The 22,027-nt window shown below is 36.2% G+C and overlaps 1 protein-coding gene and 1 long non-coding RNA gene across 6 annotated transcripts in view; both read left to right on the forward strand.

Moving 5' to 3' along the window:
• The window catches only part of RTN4 (reticulon 4), a 73,180-nt gene that overhangs the window by 49,582 nt on the left and 1,571 nt on the right, over positions 1-22,027 (forward strand). For 4 of the 5 annotated variants that reach the window (XM_040453717.1, XM_040453720.1, XM_040453721.1 and 1 more), the window contains 4 exons: positions 7,505-7,712; positions 11,958-12,096; positions 21,117-21,186; positions 21,919-21,965. In XM_040453717.1, the coding sequence (XP_040309651.1) occupies positions 7,505-7,712; positions 11,958-12,096; positions 21,117-21,186; positions 21,919-21,965 (464 nt within the window). Of the gene's footprint in view, positions 1-7,504; positions 7,740-11,957; positions 12,097-18,013; positions 18,027-21,116; positions 21,187-21,918; positions 21,966-22,027 lie in introns of those variants that run through there. The other variant, XM_040453719.1, reaches the window with a different exon arrangement.
• LOC121016286 (uncharacterized) lies at positions 16,321-20,192 on the forward strand. The gene is made up of 2 exons (XR_005784206.1): positions 16,321-16,863; positions 17,117-20,192. It is a non-coding gene; the product is annotated as an uncharacterized LOC121016286 (long non-coding RNA).

Here is a 22,027-nt window from a genome sequence, read left to right on the forward strand (position 1 = left end):
TATTCAAATCCTTTGCCCATTTTTAATTGCCTTATTTGTCTTTTATTGTTTAAGAGTTTTTTATATACTATGAACACAAGCCCCTTATCAGATGTTCAGTATGTGAATATTTTCTCCCATTCAGTGGGCCGTCTTCTTACTCTTGAAATAGTGGTTTTTTGGGGGGTTTTTTTGGCAGTTGGTTATCCAGTTGTCCTGGCACCATTTCTTGAAAAGTCTCCTCTCCACTGAATTGTCTTGATACCCTTGTCATTCAACTGACCATGAATACTAAGAGTTTATTTCTGGACTCTTAATTTTATTCTATTGATCTGTCCTTCACCCTTGTGCTCCTACCACACTGACTTGATTACTTTAGCTTTGTAGGAAGTTTTGGAAAAAGCAAGTATGAGTTCTTCAACTTTGCGGTCCTTTTTCAAGATTGTTTTGGCGATTCTGGATACCTTGCATTTTTCCATATGATGTCTACCAATTTCTGCTAAAGGCATTTAGGGTGTTGATAGAGATTGCACTGTATGTAGTAGTTCAGTTTGAGGAGTATTACCATTTTAATAATCCTTCTAATCCATAAACATAGCATGTCTTTTCCATTTACTTAAATCTTTAATTTCTTTCAACAATATTTGTAGTTTTAAGTTTCTAAGTCTTGGGTTTTTTTTTCATTTTTCATTTTGTTCCTAAGTATTTTATTCTTTTTGATGTTAGTGTAAATGGAATTCTTTTTTTTTTTTTTAATGCTTATTTATTTATTTTGAGAAAGAGGCAGGGGGCAGAGAGAGAGAGAGAGGGAGAGAGTTAATAAAGTAGCCTCCATGCTGTCAGCGCAGAGCCTGACTCACGGCTCAGTCTCACAAACTGTGAGATCATGACCTCAGCCAAAATCAAGAGTCAGATGGTTAACTGACTGAGCCATCCAAGTGCCCCTGGAATTATTTTCTTAATTCTTTTTTAGGTTGTTCATTGCTTTTATAGACGTATGCTTGATTTTTTTTGATACTAATCTTACATTCGGCAACCTTTCTGGACTTGTTTATTCTAGTAGCTGTTCTGTGGATTCCTTACGATTTTATGTATACAAGATCATGTTATCTGTATACATAAAAATAGAAAGTTTAATTTCTCCTGTTTAATTTCTCCTTTATAATCAGGATGTCTTTTATTTTTTTCTTGGGGGTGGGGGGCTGATTGCTCTACCTCATACCTCCAGGACAGTGTTGACTAATGGAAAGAATGAGTGTCTTTGTCTTGTTCCTGGTCTTAGGGGGAAAGCTTTCAGTCTTTCATTAGTAAGTATGATGTAAGTTGTAGGGTTTTTGTAGATATTCTTTATCAGCCTGAGGATGTTCCTTCGATTCCTAGTTTGTTGAGTGTTTTTATAATGAAAGGATGTTGGATTTTGTCAGATGCTTTTTCTTTGACTGTTGTGATGATCATGCAGTTTTTTAACCTTAATTCTGTTTATTAATATGGTGTGTTAAAGTGCTTGGTTTCCATATGTTGAACCAGCTTTACATTTCTGAGATAAATACCACTTGGCCATGGTGTATATAAAGCTTTTTATTTGTTGCTGGATCCAGTTTGCTGTATTTTGCTGAGGGTTATTGTGTCTGTATTCATAAGGGATATTGGTCTATAGTCTAAATTAATTAATGGATGTAAGTCTTTTGATGAATATTAGACGCAATAGCATTTGAATATATTTCTCAGAATTTTGTTAAAACTTTGTGACTACTCCCTTATAATTGAAAATAAACAATCCTGGATAAACTTAATCTTCCAAAGTTTCTTCATTAAAACCAATTTAAGGAAATCCAAGAGACTAGAAATACTGAAGAATGTCACTTAAGGTGGCAGCCCTGTTTGCTAATATTTTTATAATCTAATATTTTTTCATCCTTGCAATTTCATTAACAATCTTTAAAATTTCTTTACACAAAATTTATTTCTTTGCACAAAATTTATTTTGCCCAATGACTTTGGTAACAGTGTAGACTGCCTCTCAGCCCTTCCTAGTGTAGGTTATATTAATTTTTGTCTTCCGTGTGACTTTCAGTACCTAGTTGTCTTTGACTCTCTTGGCTCTTTTTCCCTTTTTTTCCTCCTCAGTGCCTTGAGGGTCTGCAGCTCCACCACCACATCCCTAGGGCTTATTTCAACAAAGCTTTCAAAATATCTACTTTTGAGTATTCTTGTATAGCTATTTGCATATGTTCATGTAATATGTGGAGGCTTGCATGTGTGATTTTCAAAGCTCTTCCAGTTTTTGAAAAGACCTTATTTCTAGGAATCATGATAGGCAGAAGGAAACTAATAGGTTAGGGTTTACTGTACCTTCATGCAGTTAAATTTATTTTAGGCTGTAATCACTGAATACTACTACACCTTATACATGAATATTTCAAGATGATGAACTTTGGGGGAAATTGACTTGGTTCAACCCAAAGCCCCATGTTAACAACTTAGCTACATACTGCTAAAGTTTTAAGTATAATAGTAATTCATGTTTGCCATTGAAGGGAGACAATTTCAAATGGTATAGAAAGGAATAAAGCAGCAAGTCTAGACCCGGGGGTAAAAACTGTGTTTGCTAGATACCCATTCAGACTTCATGGTTACCCTAAGTTTTTAAAATTTTACTTGATGAGTCTTTTTTAGCATTTTGTTTCTACTTATCAATATGGACATGTTTCTTTGGTGATATAGTTCTGCATAACTGTACTTAAGGACTACATAATGTTCTTTTGCATTGATGCATTTTCTAATTTTACTTAATTAGATTCACATGGCTTTTAAGAGCTGTTTTCACAACTTGATTAATTATAGTTTTCTACTATGGGAAGGTACCTTCAGGTATGTTGGAATAGAGCTCTTTCCTCCCTTTTGGATTTAACTGTTGGTTAAGTATTCACATTAAAATTTTTGTCTCATTGATTAACAACATCTCTTGTTAGTCTTACCTAGACTTTCCTGGCCTTTGTTATTCATCTCACATGTGATTATTTGCCAACACTGCTTATTCATTATGTGTGCAAATGCATGACATTTTGAAGGACATTAATGTGCTGAACGCTCATCTTGGCATTATACATGGGGCATATGAGTTTTATCAATAGGAAGTTTGTGTTGAAATCGGTGTTCTTACCATTTACTAATTAAGTGATATCCGTCCAGTCATATATAAGAGCTTGGCTCTCACTTTCTTGTCTGAAAGCCTGCCTTTTAGGGTTTTAAGAATTGAAAGAGATAATGTTATATAGTCTATAGATAGTATTTAGCACAATGTAAGTGCCTGGTACATACTGACTCTGGAAATAAAGGGAGGTGTGGAGAATGTAGACCAGCAACTTGGAAGAGATTTCTGAAACATCTTTCAGTCTGTCAGCCTTAAAAGGTTTGTAGCTTTCCATTCTTTTTTTTTTTTTTTTTCTTTTTTTAGCCTTTCTCATACTGTGACCTTAATGATACGGTTTATAATTGCTTGAAAAATTGTAGAAATATGAATTTATTGTTTTCCTAAAGTTTTAATGTTGTTTGACACTTATAAAAGCAAAGTGTTTTTGTTAAGATTCATTTTAAAAGACTGGTATGAATAAACATATTTAAGCCCCTCCTGAAAATCTAGATCTAAAAAACAAGATATTTTAAAATTTATATTTGGCACAGATAATACATGAATAAAATCTCATTAATTCAGACCCACTGATTGGGAATTTGAATTTGGGACTGATGTATATCTTTGTACTGTGTATTAGTTTCTGAAGGGAAAAGAAAAATCTTTTATCTAATGCCCTGTTTACTAATGATAAAACTGAGCTCCAGAGAACTTGAAGTCTCATCCAAAGTTGTACGGTTGCAGAGCCAGTACTAGATTGTGGTTCTCTTGAATCCCAGCCACGGGCAGTTTCTTCCGCCATATCTATATAGAAATTATAGACCAATTAGAAATCATTCTTATCTAGTCATTGAAACTGTTCAGACAGTAACTCTTACATTAGGTAATTTGGTTAGTCATTGATATTGTACATCTCAAATCTGAAATCATTCCTTTTAATAAAATCAGGTCTTACTGAATAGTTTCTAATGATGGTAAGGAATAGTGAAGATATCTGCATTTATTTTAGCTTATCACCAATGGTGATTTTGAAGGTTAATAAATGTTGGAGCACATTGAGAATCCTACATTTTTATAAAGCAGCATTTGTTCATCTAAAAATTTGAGTGCTTTAGTAGAAAAATAAAGTACTTTACTTGTTGATTCTTCTAGGATGCTTTTTATTTGTTCAGTAATAGTGAAATCTTAGATAAGTTTGAAAATCCTTTTCCATGTGGGTTATAAAGTAACATGTTTATAACAGCAATACAGTTCATTAACTTACAAGTTAACCATAAGGTTGAAATTTTCTTTTCTTTTTGTTCATATTTAACACCTGGATAAGATTGGTAATAGTGACTGTGATGGTGTTCATAATAATAACAGCAGCTAACAGCCCTACATTTACTAAGAATTTATTATATGCTGTGCACTATATTATGTCCATTATATTTGTTATCTTATTAATGAAAAATTTTGTTAGTTCATTTTCTCACCTAATTCTCACAATATCTCAATAAGATCATTCCTATTTGTATATACATTCTATAGATGGAGAAACGAGGTACAGAGGGATTTTAGTGACTTGCCTGAGGTCATATAGCTAATGTACGGAGTGTAGGTGATAACAACACTAGAGTCTAATTGCTTGGCTTGGGGCACAGGGGAGCCTCACAGGAAAGAATTACATTACCAAGGGCAGTCTTTATCATTTGCTTCCTCTACTCTTTCACTGTACCCTGTTTTAAAAAACTGCATTAATTATGAGAACCATTCCTAGCAGAGACTTGCAGTGAGGCCTGCATGTTTATATGTTCTATATCTCCCCATTCTTTAGGACCCAGCTCAGTTTCTTTTTCACAGTCTTTTAAAGTTTCCTCCAGTTTTTTTTTTTTTTTTAATTTTACTGATGAATTCTCATGGTGGTGCAATAGTTATTTTATTATTTTTGTCATTGTTTTATATGTCTGATCTTCCTAGAATTGTAGTGTTGTAGAGTTAGACAGGGCGTTAAAGAAAAGTCCACATCCCCATTTTTAGGTTTTTATTTCATTCTACTAGGTTGAATTTCTTGAACAGTATCAGCTCAATAAATGTTTGCTGAATGTCATAAAACTCCTAGCATCACTTGCTATCTCTTTATTCAGTATGATATTATTCATGACATCATTTTGATAGCATAGGTACACTGCTTCAAGTTCTGGTTATTTCTCAGTTGTGCTAATGTATTGGTACAATAGTAGAAACAAGTTGAATAGAACAAAACTGATGCAGATGTTTTAGGCAGGGTTGGAATGAACTTGAGATGGGGAAAATGAATAAATGAAATCAAAGTCTGAAAACAAAGCTGTAAATCATATATAGAATATTAAATTAATAGCATTTGAATCAAATCATGGTTAGCAGAGTAGAATAAATGCTTCCCAACCATAATGAATGTTGAGCTCCCACTGTGTGTCAGAGACTGTGATGGGCATTTAAAATCTGTTCATCAGTACTCATGGTATATATATACTAACAGGAATTCAGGGCTTCAAGATGACCTTAACATTTTACATTTCACATTTCACATGCATAATTTTCCCCACAGAAGTACTGCTAACAGTAAAGGACAGTTACATACTTTAGAGAGCCTCAAGACCAAAGCAGCTCCTGGAAATGTGGTTTTTCTTTGTTACCTTCTTTACATTAAACATTAACGGATATTTAAGGGGCTCCTGGGAGGTTCAGTCAGTTAAGTGTCCAACTCTTGATTTCAGCTCATGTTATGATCTCACAGTTTGTGAGTTTGAGTCCTGCCTAGGGCTCTATGCTGATAGCAGGGGGCCTGCCTGTGGTTCTCTCTCTGCCCCTCCCCTTAAAATAAATGAATACACTTAAAAACTAACAACTAACTAACTAACTAACTAACTAATGGATATTTAATATTATACTCAAGAAGGGGCACCTGGGTGGCTCAGTCGGTTAAGCCTCCGACTTTGGCTCAGGTCATGATCTCACGGTCTGTGAGTTTGAGCTCCACGTTGGGCTCTGTGCTGGCAGCTCAGAGCCTGGAGCCTGCTTCAGATTCTATGTCTCCCTTTCTCTCTGCCCCTCCCCTATTCATGCTTTGCCTCTTTCTGTCTCTCAAAAATAAATAAATGTTAAAAAATTAAAAAAAAAATTCTACTCAAGAATATATCCATATTTATTTTACTGTAAGAATATCACCCCTCCCCCTGTTCACAATCCATAGACAAATTATGTTTTGCCTGTGAATTCAAGAGCTCTTGGGCACACTGCAGAATTCTCTGTGGGTTGTACATAACCTGACCTTAAGAATGTGGGCCTATGCTTATTTGATCCCCAGTGGCTCTCTGACCATAGGCCAAGAGCAAACTTCCTAAGTTTGGCTTTGTCTGACTCCTTACTATTAATAAACATTATATAACAGTGTAGCACATTTAGTTTTTCTCTTTTTCTTTACACCTAAATTTTTATGGCATTATATTTATCTACACTCACAGAGAAGTAGCTTTTCAGGTAATCCAAAAGCTGTTTCCCTTTGTCTTTAGTGTTTTATAGGAAATTTTTGCTTTAATGATAGCCAGGTTAGGTTACAATTTTATTATGTTTCCCAAAGACAGATTTTTTTTTTTTAATGTTTATTGTTGAGAGAGAGAGAGAGAGAGAGAGAGAGAGACATAGAATAAGCAGGGGAGGGCCAGAGAGATAGAGGGAGACACAGAGAATCCCAAGTAGGCTCCCAAGTAGCTGTGCTGACACCTCAGAGCTGTGACATAGGGCTCGAACTCACAAACCACAGGAACATGACCTGAACTGAAGTCGGACACTTAACCAACGGAGCCACCCAGGTGCCCCTCAAAGAGAGATTTCTTAAAAGAAGAACTGTAGAGCACCTATGTGTAGTTTTTCGTAGTTTTAATTTCTTAATATTTTTTGAGTTAGTGGTTTTTCTGCAGATAAATACATTTTTACATCACTGAAGTATCTATTATTTTAGTGAGTGTGTGTTAAGGTTTTTTTCAATTAGTTGTATTTATATCCTGCATTGAACAAAGTTTGAAAGCCTTCAAGATGGTTTTTAAGAACGCTTGTTTTGGATTAGAAGTCTGCTGTACTGGGCTTGAGAATGGAACAATCTTGTCTAGCCAGACTGATTTGGACACGAGGGAAATAGATTTGCATGAGAAAAATTGATGGTAAATAGAAATCGATGTAGGTATGATTCTAATTTACAACTTAGATGGGTTTAAAATGCAGCTTACAAAGTTCATTTTTCTTTAACAATTTAGGTTTTGATTGTACTTTAGAGACCTTTTTATTTTTATAGGTGGAGCAAATATAAGTGTGCCAAATCCAAATGGATAAAATAATGTTCTAATTTCAGATTTCTTCTTTTTTAATTTTTAGTTGTTGACCTCCTCTACTGGAGAGACATTAAGAAGACTGGAGTAGTGTTTGGTGCCAGCTTGTTCCTGCTGCTTTCATTGACAGTATTCAGCATTGTGAGTGTAACGGCCTACATTGTCTTGGCCCTGCTCTCTGTGACTATCAGCTTTAGGATATATAAGGGTGTGATCCAAGCTATCCAGAAATCAGATGAAGGCCACCCATTCAGGTGAGATGTCTGGAAAACAAGGCACACGTTGGCAACGCTGTAAACAGGATTAATTTTGAGACTTCATTCTATTTGTAGAATTACAGGCATGCATTTTTTACTGTTTAAAGATAATTGTAGATTTTTGCTCAAAACCTATTCCAAAAGCATCTGCTTTTGAGATTTTTGAGATTAAAGGTCATTTCACGGGCTCATGATGGAGAAAACTGGGATTGTGTGTTACTTGCTTAACTCTGCTGTGTGTTAGTAATATATATTTATTAGAACTAGGTATTGGTTCCCTAATTTTACTTTGGAAGCTATCTTTTTAACATGGTAAGGATTGATGAAAGTTATATTTTCTTTATTGCATACTTTTCATGTTGATATTAGAAATACCTTTCTTTCCAACAGTGTATGTTTTTATATAATGCTGTCTTACCATCCCTTCTCTATCTAGTTTCCTCTTCTTGTTCCCTAAGGCATACTTTTGTATTACCCTTTGGTGAGCATCTGTATTAGCTTCTTGTCTCTAAACTATCATCTTTTGCCCTTATTTTTTACAAGTACACTCTAGCATCATATCTAACTGGTAATGGGACAAACCTCAGTTTGGGTCTTCTGCCCTCACTTCAGATTTACCATGTTTTTCCCTCACTTAAAAAAAAATGAGATTTAATTCACATACTATAAAATTCAGTGGTTTTTAGTATGTTCTCAGAATTGTACAACTATCACCATCCAATTCCAGATATTCTCATCACACCAAAAAGATATTTTGTACCCATTGGTAGTCACTTCCTACCCAGCTCCTGACAACCACTAACTCCTTATGTCTTTAAATGAACCTTTTTTTCTCAGACTTGTCAATTTCTATCAGTACACCACTATTATCCTCATGTCAGGCTCCCAGTTTTGATGTTATCTTTGTTAGCATCTCACATAAAGAAGATAACTATGTTGTGTTGTTTCCCCCCTGCTGCCTCAGTGTAGACCACAAGTCCATAAGCTGTAGCCAAATCCAGTCTGCTGCCTGCTTTTGTAAATAAAGTTTTATTAGAACATAGCCATATTCCGTCACTTAGCTGTTTTCATCATGCTCTAATAGCAGGGTTAAATACTTGTGACAGAGACCATATAGACTTCACAGCCTGAAATATTTACAAAAAAGTTTGCCTACTCTGGCTGGACTTCACTTGTTACCAAATTGGGTTCTGGTTACTTTGGTTTACTTTGACTTTTATGGATGTTGTCAGATTAATTTTTCTCAAATACCACTTTTATTGTATTTTTAGGCATATGGGCTCCCTGTTCACTACAGGATGAAGTCCACATATCTTTATCTTCTCTCTCATGTGCCCTTTCTAGGGTTTTGTGCCCATTGATGCTGCCTTTTTAGCTTCTCAGATGACCCTATATATTACGTTTTTTTATTTGGTTCTGTGTTTGATTTCAAGATGGAACTTTTTGAAGAAGGCTTCTCTAACACTAAGTCCAAATGATCTGAGGATTGATTGATTTCCTATCTCACTAAATATGGCTTTGAAATGGTCTCTGATTGTTTTTGTATATGGAATTTTTTTTTCTCAAATGGATCCTGAATATTTAAAAAACTATTTGGTAAGGCAAGTATCTATGTGCGCATGAATGAGTATGTAACTACCTAGAACGTTATCTAGTTGGTATTAATATGTAAATGTAAACTGATTTTCACACTTTACAGAAGAGAGCTCCATCATTTTGCTTATTGTAAAGACTGGTTATTTGTTTCTCTCTAGCTCTCTTTGTATTAAGTAATGATGCTACATAAGTTTTAGGGAGAGACCAACATTGATGAATGGTTCTTATGTCCCTAGCCATTTATGTACAGACTGAATTTTCCCCAAAACTCAATGAGACCGATGGTATTATTCACTTCACAGAGAGGGAAACATACTTGAAGTTCAGTAACTTGAAATTGCAGATTCAAAATAAATGGCAGAGCCATATCATGCCATAAATCATAGAGGAATATGGTTTTTAGTTAGTTATACTGAAATATATAAAAACATTATCAAGCCAAAACTTCTAAATTATCTACGATATAAATTTCAGACGTTGTTTGATTTTAAAGAAGACTTTTGGGGAAAAAAACCTAGTGATTTCCTTCTTTATTTCCTTAGAAACACTTTATTTTTCATTCAGAAGCCTTTTTTTATAGTCATTATAAATTCAGCCAACATGCCAGTTTAATCCTATTGGACAGTTTTTCTAAGTCCTCCCAGTCACACTGCTAGCAGTGGCACCCTTCAATTGTATTTGATACCTATGGTCACTGGACAAGATGCTGGCAGTGCTGGCGTGGGGTTATACTATCACGTTCATGCCGGTTGAATGAATGTAAGTATCCATGGTACTTCGTTGGTTGAGAGGGCCACATGTGTGCCTGCCTGCCAGGCATCTTGTCTTCAGCAAGGATAAGAGCAGTGGTACAAAGGAACAGAATACCAACTTCAAGCTCTATCTGCTTCTGTTCTGTGTTTCTTAAAGCTATACAAATAAATTATTGCTGATTTAAGGGTAGATGTGAGTCTTTGATAATTTTTAACTTGATAATAACAATTTGATATTTGCTGGTTAATCAATAAAAGTTGGCTGAGTGCTATGCCATTGTAATAAAGATATATTCCTGGTTGTTAATAGTTTATACTTTAGTAGGGAAAATGTACAAGTATACACATTTCCAGGGCTGGATATGGCCAATACTATAATACTGCTACAAAAGAAAGCTACAAAAGACTGCATTAGAATTGCATAATAGTGTCTTAGAGAAGAAAGAGCCACAGAGGCTTCATGTATGGGTGAGATTTCAGACAGGCTAACTGACTAGATATGCTATTACTAGAGGTGAGAGGAGAGCAGTGTGGATTGGGAAAACAGTATGGTGAACAAAGGCAGTAAGATTAAAAAATGTTTGATGAATGGCTCATATTTGGCTGCATCATAGTGAGTAGTGAGAAATCAGGTTGGAAAGGCTGAGGAGAGCTCTGGTTGAAAATTTGGAACCATAGAATCACAAAACGTTGGAGCCTGAAGAGATTTAAGAAGGTCTGTTTCTTTAATTTTCAAGTGGGAATCATGACCCCGAGAAGTCAAATGACTTCACAAAGTTACCTTATCTAGATAGTAGCAAGTGTCCTAACTCCTACCTGAGGTCAATCTAAATAGCACTGTTTAGGATAGCTCAAATAAAACTGATCTGGCATTGGCTGAAGGAATGGATTAGGATGCAGACAGATTAGAGATTGGTTTGGAGACAGATAAGAATACCCCAGTTGTAAATAAATGAACACTTGAACTAGAGTGCTAGCATCGTGAGTAAAAATGAAGGGACATAGTTGGGACATACTACAGAAGGAAACTATAGGATAAGGAGTTATCAGAGGACTGTTGTTTCCAGTATGAGTAGCTAGTATCCATAGACATGGGGGAGTGATGAGGAGAGACTGGGGTTGTAAGTAGCTATTTCTGACAGATAGAAAAGTTCTTAGCATTTCTGAGTTGGTTGTACTCTGCCAAGATAAAATGGCTGCTCTGAAACAATAACTGATAAAACAGTTCCTTGCATTCCTGCAGATGACTTTTCTTCTTCATTACAGTTCTCTTCTTAAATAAAACAATTCTAGCTATCTTAGTATAGATTAGGGCATCTAAAAGGGCAGTAACTATTATGTTTTACTAGCATTAGCACTATACTTCCGGCAGCCATTTCACAGCCTGGGCCTTGAGATATTGGGTAGTTTCCCCTGAAAGTTAGGCTGCGAGAGTGTAGTATTTGGGAACAGATAGAATCTTTGTTAGGAAAACCCAATGACAGCCTAATGTCAGCTTGAAGAAAAAAAACCAAGTCCCTAATAATAACTACCATTTATTGAGTGCTTCTTTGTGCCTGCTTGTGTTAAGAAGCACTTTATTCAGTGACTCCTCATGATAGTAACTTTCCAAAGTGACACAAGACAAGTAAGTGGCAGAGTTTAAGATTCAAGCCCAGATCAGTCTGACTTGAAAGCAAATGCTTTTTTCTGTGCTCATCAGCTGACAGCGTGCATATCAATGAAATCTACCCATTGCTTGGTGAATTTTTACATTGTGCTTCATTTAGAAAGAGTAGGTTTTTTATGGTAAAGTATTTTGTTAATGTCTTTTTTTACAGATATGTAATTGCTGATTGACAGACATCCAGGAAAAATCACTCTGATCAGTGACAGGATGTGTTTTGTTTTCCAGGGCATATTTGGAATCTGAAGTTGCTATATCTGAGGAGTTGGTTCAGAAATACAGTAATTCTGCTCTTGGTCATGTGAACTGCACGATAAAAGAACTGAGACGCCTCTTTTTAGTTGATGATTTAGTTGATTCTCTGAAGGTAAGTTTATTTGCTCTTCATTTTTGACATAGAATTCAATATCAAAAGACTGGAGTGTAAAATTCTACTTTTCCATATTAAAAGTAAATGACAAGTATGTAGTGAAATCAAATGACAAAGATGTACTGTCAACTTAAGTGTCAAAAATTAGAATCCAATCAACTATTTGAGATGGGAAGAAAGTACTATTCTTTTTTAAAGGAAAATAAGTTAGAAATTCATACTTTTGGAGATGATAAAGATGAGAAGTGGGAAAATTATACATTTATGATGAGCACTGAGTAATGTATACAGTTGTTGAAACACTGTACTGTCCACCTGAAACTAATATAACAGTGTATGTTAACTGTACTGGAATTAAAACAAACAAATTAAAACAACAAAAAAAGTGAGAACATTAAAGGGAATTTTCACTGTAGGAATGAAGATTAGATTTGATACCAGAATGTGATTTAATCTCTTTGCCTTTCTTTTAGAGTCTAGCACTTAATTTCTTAGCTTATGTGTGATTTATATACACACATAAGCTATTTTATATCTTGGACTCTTTCCCGAAATGTTTATTCTGGAAAAGTTCTGATACTTGGAACACCTCAACTAATCTTCAGTTAGTAATTACTGGAAGTCTTTCTTCAGTTTTTGGATTTTGCTAGAGTGACTGTTAGAGTCTCACCTTGCAAATAAACTTTCCTGGAGTTCACTGACTCAAAGCAAGCACTAAATCACCTTGTAACATGAGTTCTAAGCACTGAGACTTGAGTTCTTTACATAGACCTTACCATTTGTGTTTTGTGTGTTACTGTCTGTGATCATGCTTAAGATAGACTCATTTCCAGTCTAAGCCTGGGGTAGAAATGTACTACGGTGGTATTTATAATTTTTCTTTGGTGAGAGATATGTACGAGATAGCAATTTATCATGCAGACCAAGGATATCATAGCAATACCGTGATTGGGCCTTTTGACTCAGTGAAGCAATTTCTGAACAGGTTACAATAGGTTTAAATGCTCAGTGCTTTTGACAAACATCTTAGCTTTAATAAGCCAGTAGATGGACATTATTTTCAGCTGTGTCCTTTCAGCTTCGGACTGGGAATCTCAGTTACTTACTAACGGCATTAATGGAAAATCATTTAGTTTCCTTTTATTAATATTTCTTTTGTATCTATAGAGTGCTTGCTTTTAGTGACATTCTGTAGTAGTGCTTTGATATTATCTGATGTCAGTCTGTAAATGAAACTATGATGGCTGTGTTATTTGGGATGTTTGATTAATTACTTTCAAAGGGAAAAAATAACAAAATCCTTTGGAGTAAGTGGAATAAAACCTTGTACATATGAGTGCCACAAAAAGCCAGTTCCTCCTATTCACTGAAGTGATATATGCTATATATAGCTTATAGCTGGGGTAGAACATGTGAACCATTGAGGAGAAAGGTACTAGTGTGGTTTAAGAGGAAGTGGTTGTGGGTGGGAACTGGTTGAGAAAACACACTATACGTAGTGATAAAAGTTTCAAACAGCAAAGGACCATCTCTGAAGTTAGCAGTCAAAAATTGGTGGTGGGGGGTGACTTCAAACAAAAGCATTATGAAGCTTGATAGAGGAGAGTCATTGTTTTTATAGACTTAATAAAAATTGCAACAGATAGAAACCAAAAGTCATCCTTCATGTTTAACAGTTTAGCCATGAAGGCAGCGCTCTGTATGTCTAAAAGATGTTCTTAAAGAAATCTGTTTAAAAATAAAACAAATTGATCTGGGAATGATGTGTTATGTTCCAGTTTTTACAAATTTTAATTGAAAGTTTCCACATGTCTTTAGTCAAAAGAAAATTCTGTCCTTTCAGATTTTATTGTCATCTATATACATTTCTAGGCGTAGACAGTTATGTGTGGCAATACTTGGCAAAGGCTAGAGGAGCATGAAAACGTTAGAGGAGGCTTGATGAAATACTCTAAACACCTTTTAAATTACAGATACGTGAAAATAGGATGAGGAAATTTTATGAATAAGTTACTTCTAGAAGATGAATTATTTCATTTTGCTGTTAAAGCTCAATTTTTAATTTCCTTTGAAAATTATCTCAGGTTGGTTTTTTTTGTTTTGTTTTGCTTTGTTTTATTTTTTAAGCAGGTATGTTATTCATGATGGAGCTAGCATAAGCGAGAGAAACTGAACTTGATAAATTTTTGCCTTCAGTGGCTTTTATGTGTGACTTTGTTATATGTGTGATTTGTAGCAGAAAATGGCACATAATGAGGCAGATTTAGTTTGTGAAACACTTTATTTTTATGAGCGTTTTTTATTTTTTTAAAACAAACATTGTTTCTTAATGTTGGGGGGAAAAAGGGACATGTGTTAGAATTATAGTTTACTACTTTTTGTCCTTACAGATTAGCAGTACTTCTGAAAAGAGAAAAAGAAAAAGTTACTTGAATGGTTTCCTTTAGTAGTGTTTTTTGGCAATCCCAGAGCTCAAGGAAAGCTGCTTGATGACTTCTCAGGTGGTGATTCTTCTGGGCTCCAAACAAATAACTGGTGCTTCAATATACTAACATATAGAATGAACTTTGTTTGCATTTAGGTCTCAAAACCTGTTGAGGCAAAAGAATAAAAGGCAGGGTGTGTCTTTTTCTCCCTACCTTTGCGAAGGTGATGGGTATGAAGCACTTGGTAATTCAGTTGTAAATTCTGATAATACACACAAAGGGTCTTCCTTGATGAGCCTGGTGGTTCTATTATTTGGGGGACTTCAGTTAAACCTTTTCTTTCTTTTTTGTTTCCTGTCCTGGGGTAAGTAGGGTAACTCCAAAGCCAATAAACTTTTTCTTTTTACCCTTTGACCCCCTTTAAAATTAAAAATTAAAAATTGACCCCCTTTAATTAAAATAAAATCTTAATGTCATTGTATGTGAGTGGTACACATTCCATTTGTTTGTTTCCACTGAATAAGGGTACTGTATGTAGAAACACAGGATACTTGCCTAAAATGTCTCTTATTGAAAAAAGCTGACAAAAATCTTGACACTCTTGGCTCTTTATAAAAAATACTTAATAGTATTCCTTTTCTATAGATAGATTCTTGAGCATTTACCACTCTTAGTCCTCCACAGTTTTTGTTTATATAGAGAGCGTTTTCTTTTTAAAGAAAATGATTTTCCTTCTATTACTTTTTCCCTTTTAGCCACAGCAGCTAATAGGGAGCCCTATTCTCTCTCCCTAAAGCAAGCAGTTCTTTTTTTTTTTTTTTTTTTTTTTTTTTTACTTTTTCAGTATAAAAGAGAAATGTTGGCCCTATTAGACTGATTCATTGTATTTCCTATATTTAGATTTTCAGTCTTTTGAAAGTTTGCTAATAAATAGTCCGGTCTCTCCAGTTTCCAGATGAATTTGTTAAATAACACTGAATTTTCAAAAACTTACAAGTACCACAGGCACCCGGGTGGCTCAGTCATTTGGACATCTGACTTCATCTCAGGTTATGATCTCATGGTTCTTGAGTTTGAGCTCCACGTTGGGTGTCAGCACAGAGCCGCTTTGGATCCTCTGTCTCTGCTTCTGCCCTGCTTGTGTGCATACACTCTTTCTCAAAATTAAACAAACAAAAAAAAAAACTTAGAGGCACCAGCTTTTTTTTTTTAATATGTAATTTATTGTCAAATTGGTTTTCGTACAACACCCAGTGCTCATCCCAAAATAAGCACCAGCTTCTAATTGGAATTACTTTGATTTTGTATGATTCATCATTAGGAAAACGGATACCACCCTAAATTCAAGAAAATGAGTGGGAGTCTCATTTACAAGTTCTTAAATGTAGTTCTTAAATACACACGGTATCAAGTTCTGTGGCATATTTAAAATAATAGTTTTCAAACAAAAATTTGAAAGAGGTTTTTCTATAACTCACTGCCTTCATAAATTTGGTGCCCTCAAATTTATATAATCTACATTTCTAGATTCTGGGTCACAGTTACCATTACTTTTATTTGTTTTTTTTTTAATTTTTTTTTTTCAACGTTTTTATTTATTTTTGGGACAGAGAGAGACAGAGCATGAACGGGGGAGGGGCAGAGAGAGAGGGAGACACAGAATCGGAAACAGGCTCCAGGCTCTGAGCCATCAGCCCAGAGCCCGACGCGGGGCTCGAACTCACGGACCCCGAGATGGTGACCTGGCTGAAGTCGGACGCTCAACCGACTGCGCCACCCAGGCGCCCCTATTACTTTTATTTGAAACCTTCTTCCTTAGAAAATTTTAGAGCCACTATTCTTAGCATGTGAAACTTTTTCATCCCTTTGCTCATTACTTTTTTTTTTTTTCCCTTGACAGTGAGAGAGAGGAGCCTATTCTTTCAAATGTGACTAAAAACAAAACAAAACTCTCAAGGTTCATGAGCAATCAGTCCTGTTGAAAAAGACCTGATGTGAGATGGTGGTTATCTTTGTGCCTGGCCTAAGACTCCTTTTGGCAGTTGACTTGGACAGATACAAATAAGACATGTTTTTGCAATTTCTCCTTTTTAAATTCCTGGGCAGTAGTTCAATTTATTTTGCTCCTTTGCTGGGAATTACAAGCTTCTAAGTCCTAGAGAAGATCTCACATGTCCACAGATGTAGCAACAATATATTTCCCAAAGGATTAATTTTAGTCAAATATGGCAGAATTACTAACAAAATATATCTAATTCCATTCAGTAGAACTTATTTCAAACATTAGTTTTTCACTGCAGCCAAATGTTTTGTCCAGCGTTCAGGATTTGTTTTAAAGGTTATATTTCTTTTTTTTTTTTTTTTAATTTTTTTTTTTTTTTTAACGTTTATTTATTTTTTTGGGACAGAGAGAGACAGAGCATGAACGGGGGAGGGGCAGAGAGAGAGGGAGACACAGAATCGGAAACAGGCTCCAGGCTCTGAGCCATCAGCCCAGAGCCCGACGCGGGGCTCGAACTCACGGACCGTGAGATCGTGACCTGGCTGAAGTCGGACGCTTAACCGACTGCGCCACCCAGGCGCCCCTAAAGGTTATATTTCTTAAAGGGATTTGTTCCATTGAGTGCCAGACATCAGGTGGGGAAAGGAGAATGAATGAAAGGAAAGCAAAGGAGGAATGTTCTGTCGTAAAATTAAGTAGCAAAAGCTGTGTATGTAGCCTTTTCTTAGCCTGGTGTACTTTATTGGTCTCTGAGAAGTCAGAAAGAGGCAGGATAATTTTATTAACCCACTGATATTTGTTAACTTTTAAATAAGATCCATGACTACAAGAAAACAAGTTTAAGGTAGTTGAACATATTTAGACCACCTAGTTAAGGTTTAATTCTGTGATTGCTCTTATGTGTGAGGGATCTTTGATCGGGTTCATTTTAAAACAGTGGTTCTCAGTCTGGGCTGCAGATTGGAACCACCTGGGGGCTATAAAATTTACTCGTTACTAGGAAGGGGGGTTGGGGAAAGGAAGGAATATTGGGATATCTGTGGATATTGCCTGGAGAATCACAGTTTTTGAAAGTTGTGGCATTAAACTCTAAGCCCCAGGCAATTGTTTTCCCCCCACTCCTTCCTCCCACTACCACCAGGCCTGTTGTAAAGGAGGATATTTGACAGTCCCCACTGGGCTCAGCTTTGGAGTTTCATGAGTAAGGCTCCAAGTTTCATTAGTGGGATCTTGGCTTTTGAAACCTCAAATCTCAAGAAAAAAATCCAATAATTTTATTTACCAGATGCCATGTGTTTTAGGCAAAGGTTCTTATTTTTCTGTAACACAGCTTTGGGTGATAAAGCCTGGATTCAGTATGACAGTTCCGTGACTTTCAGTGAAAATGTTAAAATTGTAAGAAAATTTCTAGCTATAGTTGTCTGAACATCAGGCATTCATAATGTTCCAGAATACAGTTCTTAAATCTGAAAGTGAGCCAAAAAAGGTCTGCACTCCAGAAATAGCTGACCCAGAAGAACTTTGAAATTTAGTTCTTGGGCTCTTAGATAGTTATTAACATACACATTTTGACAGTTTCTGCTTTCTGTGGCTCACAGGAAAAATTGGGAAATGGGCTAGGGAAAATGTAGGCAAAGTGATACCAATGAGTAAGGCTGTAGATGTCAAAAAAAGGTCAAATAATTTTGAGTTTAAAAATGACAGCATGCACATTCGTGACAAATTTCCATTAATAATGGTTACTCTGTAGGCGGTTTTACTGTATGGCACAGCAGATAGATTCTGGAGTCAGATAAACTTTAGATCACTGTGACCTCTGGTCTGGCAGCTTGCTTAATTGTTCTTTGTCTTGGTTTGCTCTTTGGGGATAATAATAGCACTTAACTTTTGGCATTGTGATGAGATTAACTGACCTAATATATTTGCCAAAGGAAAAAAAAAGTTAGTTGCTTTCATTATATAACAGTTCCAGTAATTGTGCAGTTGCTAGATGCATGTCCTTAACTACCATTCCTTTCTCTTCTGATGGTGTATTCTCTGGAAAACCTTACTTAACATTTTTGTTTGGAGCCCCTGAAATGTAAAATTTTTTGCAATATTTAAAAATTCTGTGATACATAAAAATGTGAATTTCTGGTTTCTCTCTCAAAATGGGAAATTTGGGCAACATTGGCCTGACATACTTGCACGGCAATATTCTGTGGAGCCAGGGTGTACATGCCTCCCCGAGAGGGAGAATGTGTATGTCTATCTGTCTGCCTCCGTCCTTAGTCATGCTTCTTCGTGCCTGTCGGTCACTTGTTCCACATTTAGTTCTCCCTCTGTTCTTTTCTTTGCCTTTGGGTAATGTGGCTTTTAGGAAGAGTGTCCTGCAAGAAGCAAGTCCAGTGACATTTGAGTCCCTTAGATAGCCTAGGTGTGAAGTCTTGGGCTTCTCTCCTTGCTGACCTGGGAGTGGAGCCTTGTGGGTGACTTAATGACCAAATTAGGACTTATTTTTAGCCTGTGTGTGTGTTAGTATCTGAATTCTGTCATGACAAAGGTGTCTTTACTGCTAAAGCAGTTTATTTTAAAATGTGGAAGGTTGATGCTTTTCCCTTTTAGACTTGTCGATAGTGATGGATGAAAACATGAAAATGTTTCTTAGCAAACTTGCTTAAATGCAGAAGTTAAAATTAGCTTCTGCAATAGGAGTCTGTAAAACTCCGAGACGGAAAAGCCTTGCTAACTGGAGTCATGCTGCAGACTTTTCTTACCTTGGCACTTGCTAAGACTGAGGCGGGGTGGGGAGGGGGGTGGTGGGAGAAGGGGAAGGTAGCACTGAATTTTTGATTTTCAGTTGGCAGGTATTAAGAATGCTTGGCATTTGGTCACTTGAACATTAAATTCAGTTGTAGAGGTAACCAGAGTGTTGCTGTTTGTAGAACTGAAGTTGGTGGAGGAATCCAGATTGTATTCCTAACCTGTAGTAAATGTGAGCTTCAACACCTTAATTACTGCGTGGTACTCAGCTTTTGGTAGGCGATCGAATTTTGTTGAATGAATGAGTATCTGGAGGAAGACAGTTCAAGGGTCTGCAAACTACTGTCTGACCCATGGCGGGTTTTGATATAGCCTGAGAGCGAAGAATGGTTTTTATGTTTTTTAAAGGATAATATTCAAAAACTATTCAGAGACAACATTCCAAGAATATATGAAAGACACCCCCCCCCCCGCCACTATGGCCCATAAAAGCAAACATGGTTATTATCTTACTATCTTACTTGAAAGGAAAGGTGTGCTGATCCCTCCTCTAGGAGATGGAGGGCTGTTGTCTGTCCCTGACTAATCACTGTAGACGGTGGCATCATATTGTGTTACCTGCTGACTAGGGCAGAGCTAATGCCAGACACATGAAGGCTTTTAATAGAAAGCAAAGGTATTACTAATTAAGAATAATAAAATCCAGACTGACTTTGTGTTTTAAGTCTTCCAAGAACTGTTTCTATCATGTCATTGAGTCTGTACTATATGATGTCACCAAATTTTAGAATGGAAAGAAAACTCTACAGTCCTCTTGTCCAGCCTTTCATGAATAAAGTATGAAGAGGAAACAAAGGACTTCTCAAAATGAAATCTCTTTTTAGAAGAGCCTTTCCCAAACTGCTTTATTTGATGATTTAAAACACACACACACACACACACACACACACACACCCCTAGATTTTAAGACCATGATTACTGAAGTAGGAGAGTTTAGTTAATTCACTGCAGTCCCCTACCCGTAAAGAGGACAGTGAAATCTGACTGCTAGCAAGGTATTAAAACTCTTTATTCTCTAGTTGTCTGTATCTGCTGTGGTAATAATAGCACCCACCTCATCAAGTTAAGAGGAATAAATGAGTTAATATTTGTAAAGCATTTAAAACTGTGCCTGGCACTAATATAGTAAGAACTATATTGGTGTTTGTTAAATAAAGAAAGCAGTGACCAGAAGAATAATAATAGTTTTATTAATATATATACAAGTTTGAGACATCCTCATTCCCAGGGTTAACTGTGGCTATTAAAACATGTATCACTCGGCAGCCAGTGCTTCTGTTCCTTTATAAAATGCCAGAGCTGGTAATTTTGGTACCTGAAACCCATTCTCACTGATCATAAGTACTCCTGCTTCACTGTTACTTATTCAGATGTCTGAGATTTTAATGTCTGAATTATTCAGCTCATGTGGATCTGAAGTACTTTTTAGTGCTTTAAAATCAGGTTTAATAGCAAATTCTCATCCCTTTTCAGTCTTCCCATGTAAAAGCTAAATGCTGTATTAAAGTTGAAGGAGGAAGGTATACCTTTGGCATGTTTTCTGATCTCAGAGAAAATTGAATCAACTACTTGGTAGTGTAGCCCAGACAAAATGAATCAAATCTATTTTAATTAGGATTCTGAAATTTTGAATTGAGACTGGTGACTTCAAGATGAAATCTCCATATGTACCAAATCTCCAACGATTAGGCCTCTAGTAGGTTGGCCGTTAGATGGGATGCTTTTATTTGAAAGCTTCAACTTCATGTGAATTGTGGTTTTAATAGGCTAATGTTATTTTCTTACAGTTTGCAGTGTTGATGTGGGTATTTACCTATGTTGGTGCCTTGTTCAATGGTCTGACACTACTGATTTTGGGTAAGTCTATAAAACTATTTGAATGAAAAACTGTACAATAAAAGATGATTGTGTGTAGGAGCTTAAAAACATTTTAAAGGATTTTTTTGTAATGTTTGTTTATTTTGGGGAGAGAGAGAGAGTGGGGGAGGAGCAGAGAAAGGAAGACAGAATCTGAAGCAGGCTCCAGGCTCTGAGCTGTCAGCACAGAACTTAATGAGGGGCTCAAACTCAACAAGCTATGAGATCATGACCTGAGCCAAAGTCAGACACTCAACAGACTGAGCCATTCCGGCACCCCAAGAGACATTGTAGTGGAGAGAATTCTTATGTTGTGGGGAAGACAGGACGTATATTTGAGGTTGTGATCTCTTCAGCTAAATTGCTGATATTGATACTGTGTATTGAATTGCTACTTTAGTTCCTGAAGAATGCTCCAGTTAATAGTGATAAACCAGATGGGGGCTGGCCTCATCTGATGGTGCAGGCATAAATCACACTAACCTTGGATGCCTGTATTTTATAAGGTCTGTGTGACGTGATTTTAAGCTAGGAGTGGTTCCTGCAGCATCCCTTGGTTAAGTCACTCACTGCTCTGCAGTGGTTCCCCACCAGCAGGTGCCTCCAGGAGATCCTTGTGTATTTATTCATTCGTTAGGAACACTGCCTAGCTATCTTAAGAGTTTACCATTTTCCGTGTTTGTTCCCTAAACCTCCCAGTCGATTTTAAAGGCTGTGTATTTCCTTTTTCAGCTCTGATTTCACTCTTCAGCGTTCCTGTTATTTATGAACGGCATCAGGTAATTTCTTAAGTATAGATTTCAGGATACAAGTCTCACTTTATTACTTCAAACAGATGTAT

This window comes from Herpailurus yagouaroundi, unplaced genomic scaffold (genome assembly GCF_014898765.1).
Source record: "Herpailurus yagouaroundi ecotype Mexico unplaced genomic scaffold, PumYag 210, whole genome shotgun sequence".
NCBI lineage: Eukaryota > Metazoa > Chordata > Mammalia > Carnivora > Felidae > Herpailurus > Herpailurus yagouaroundi.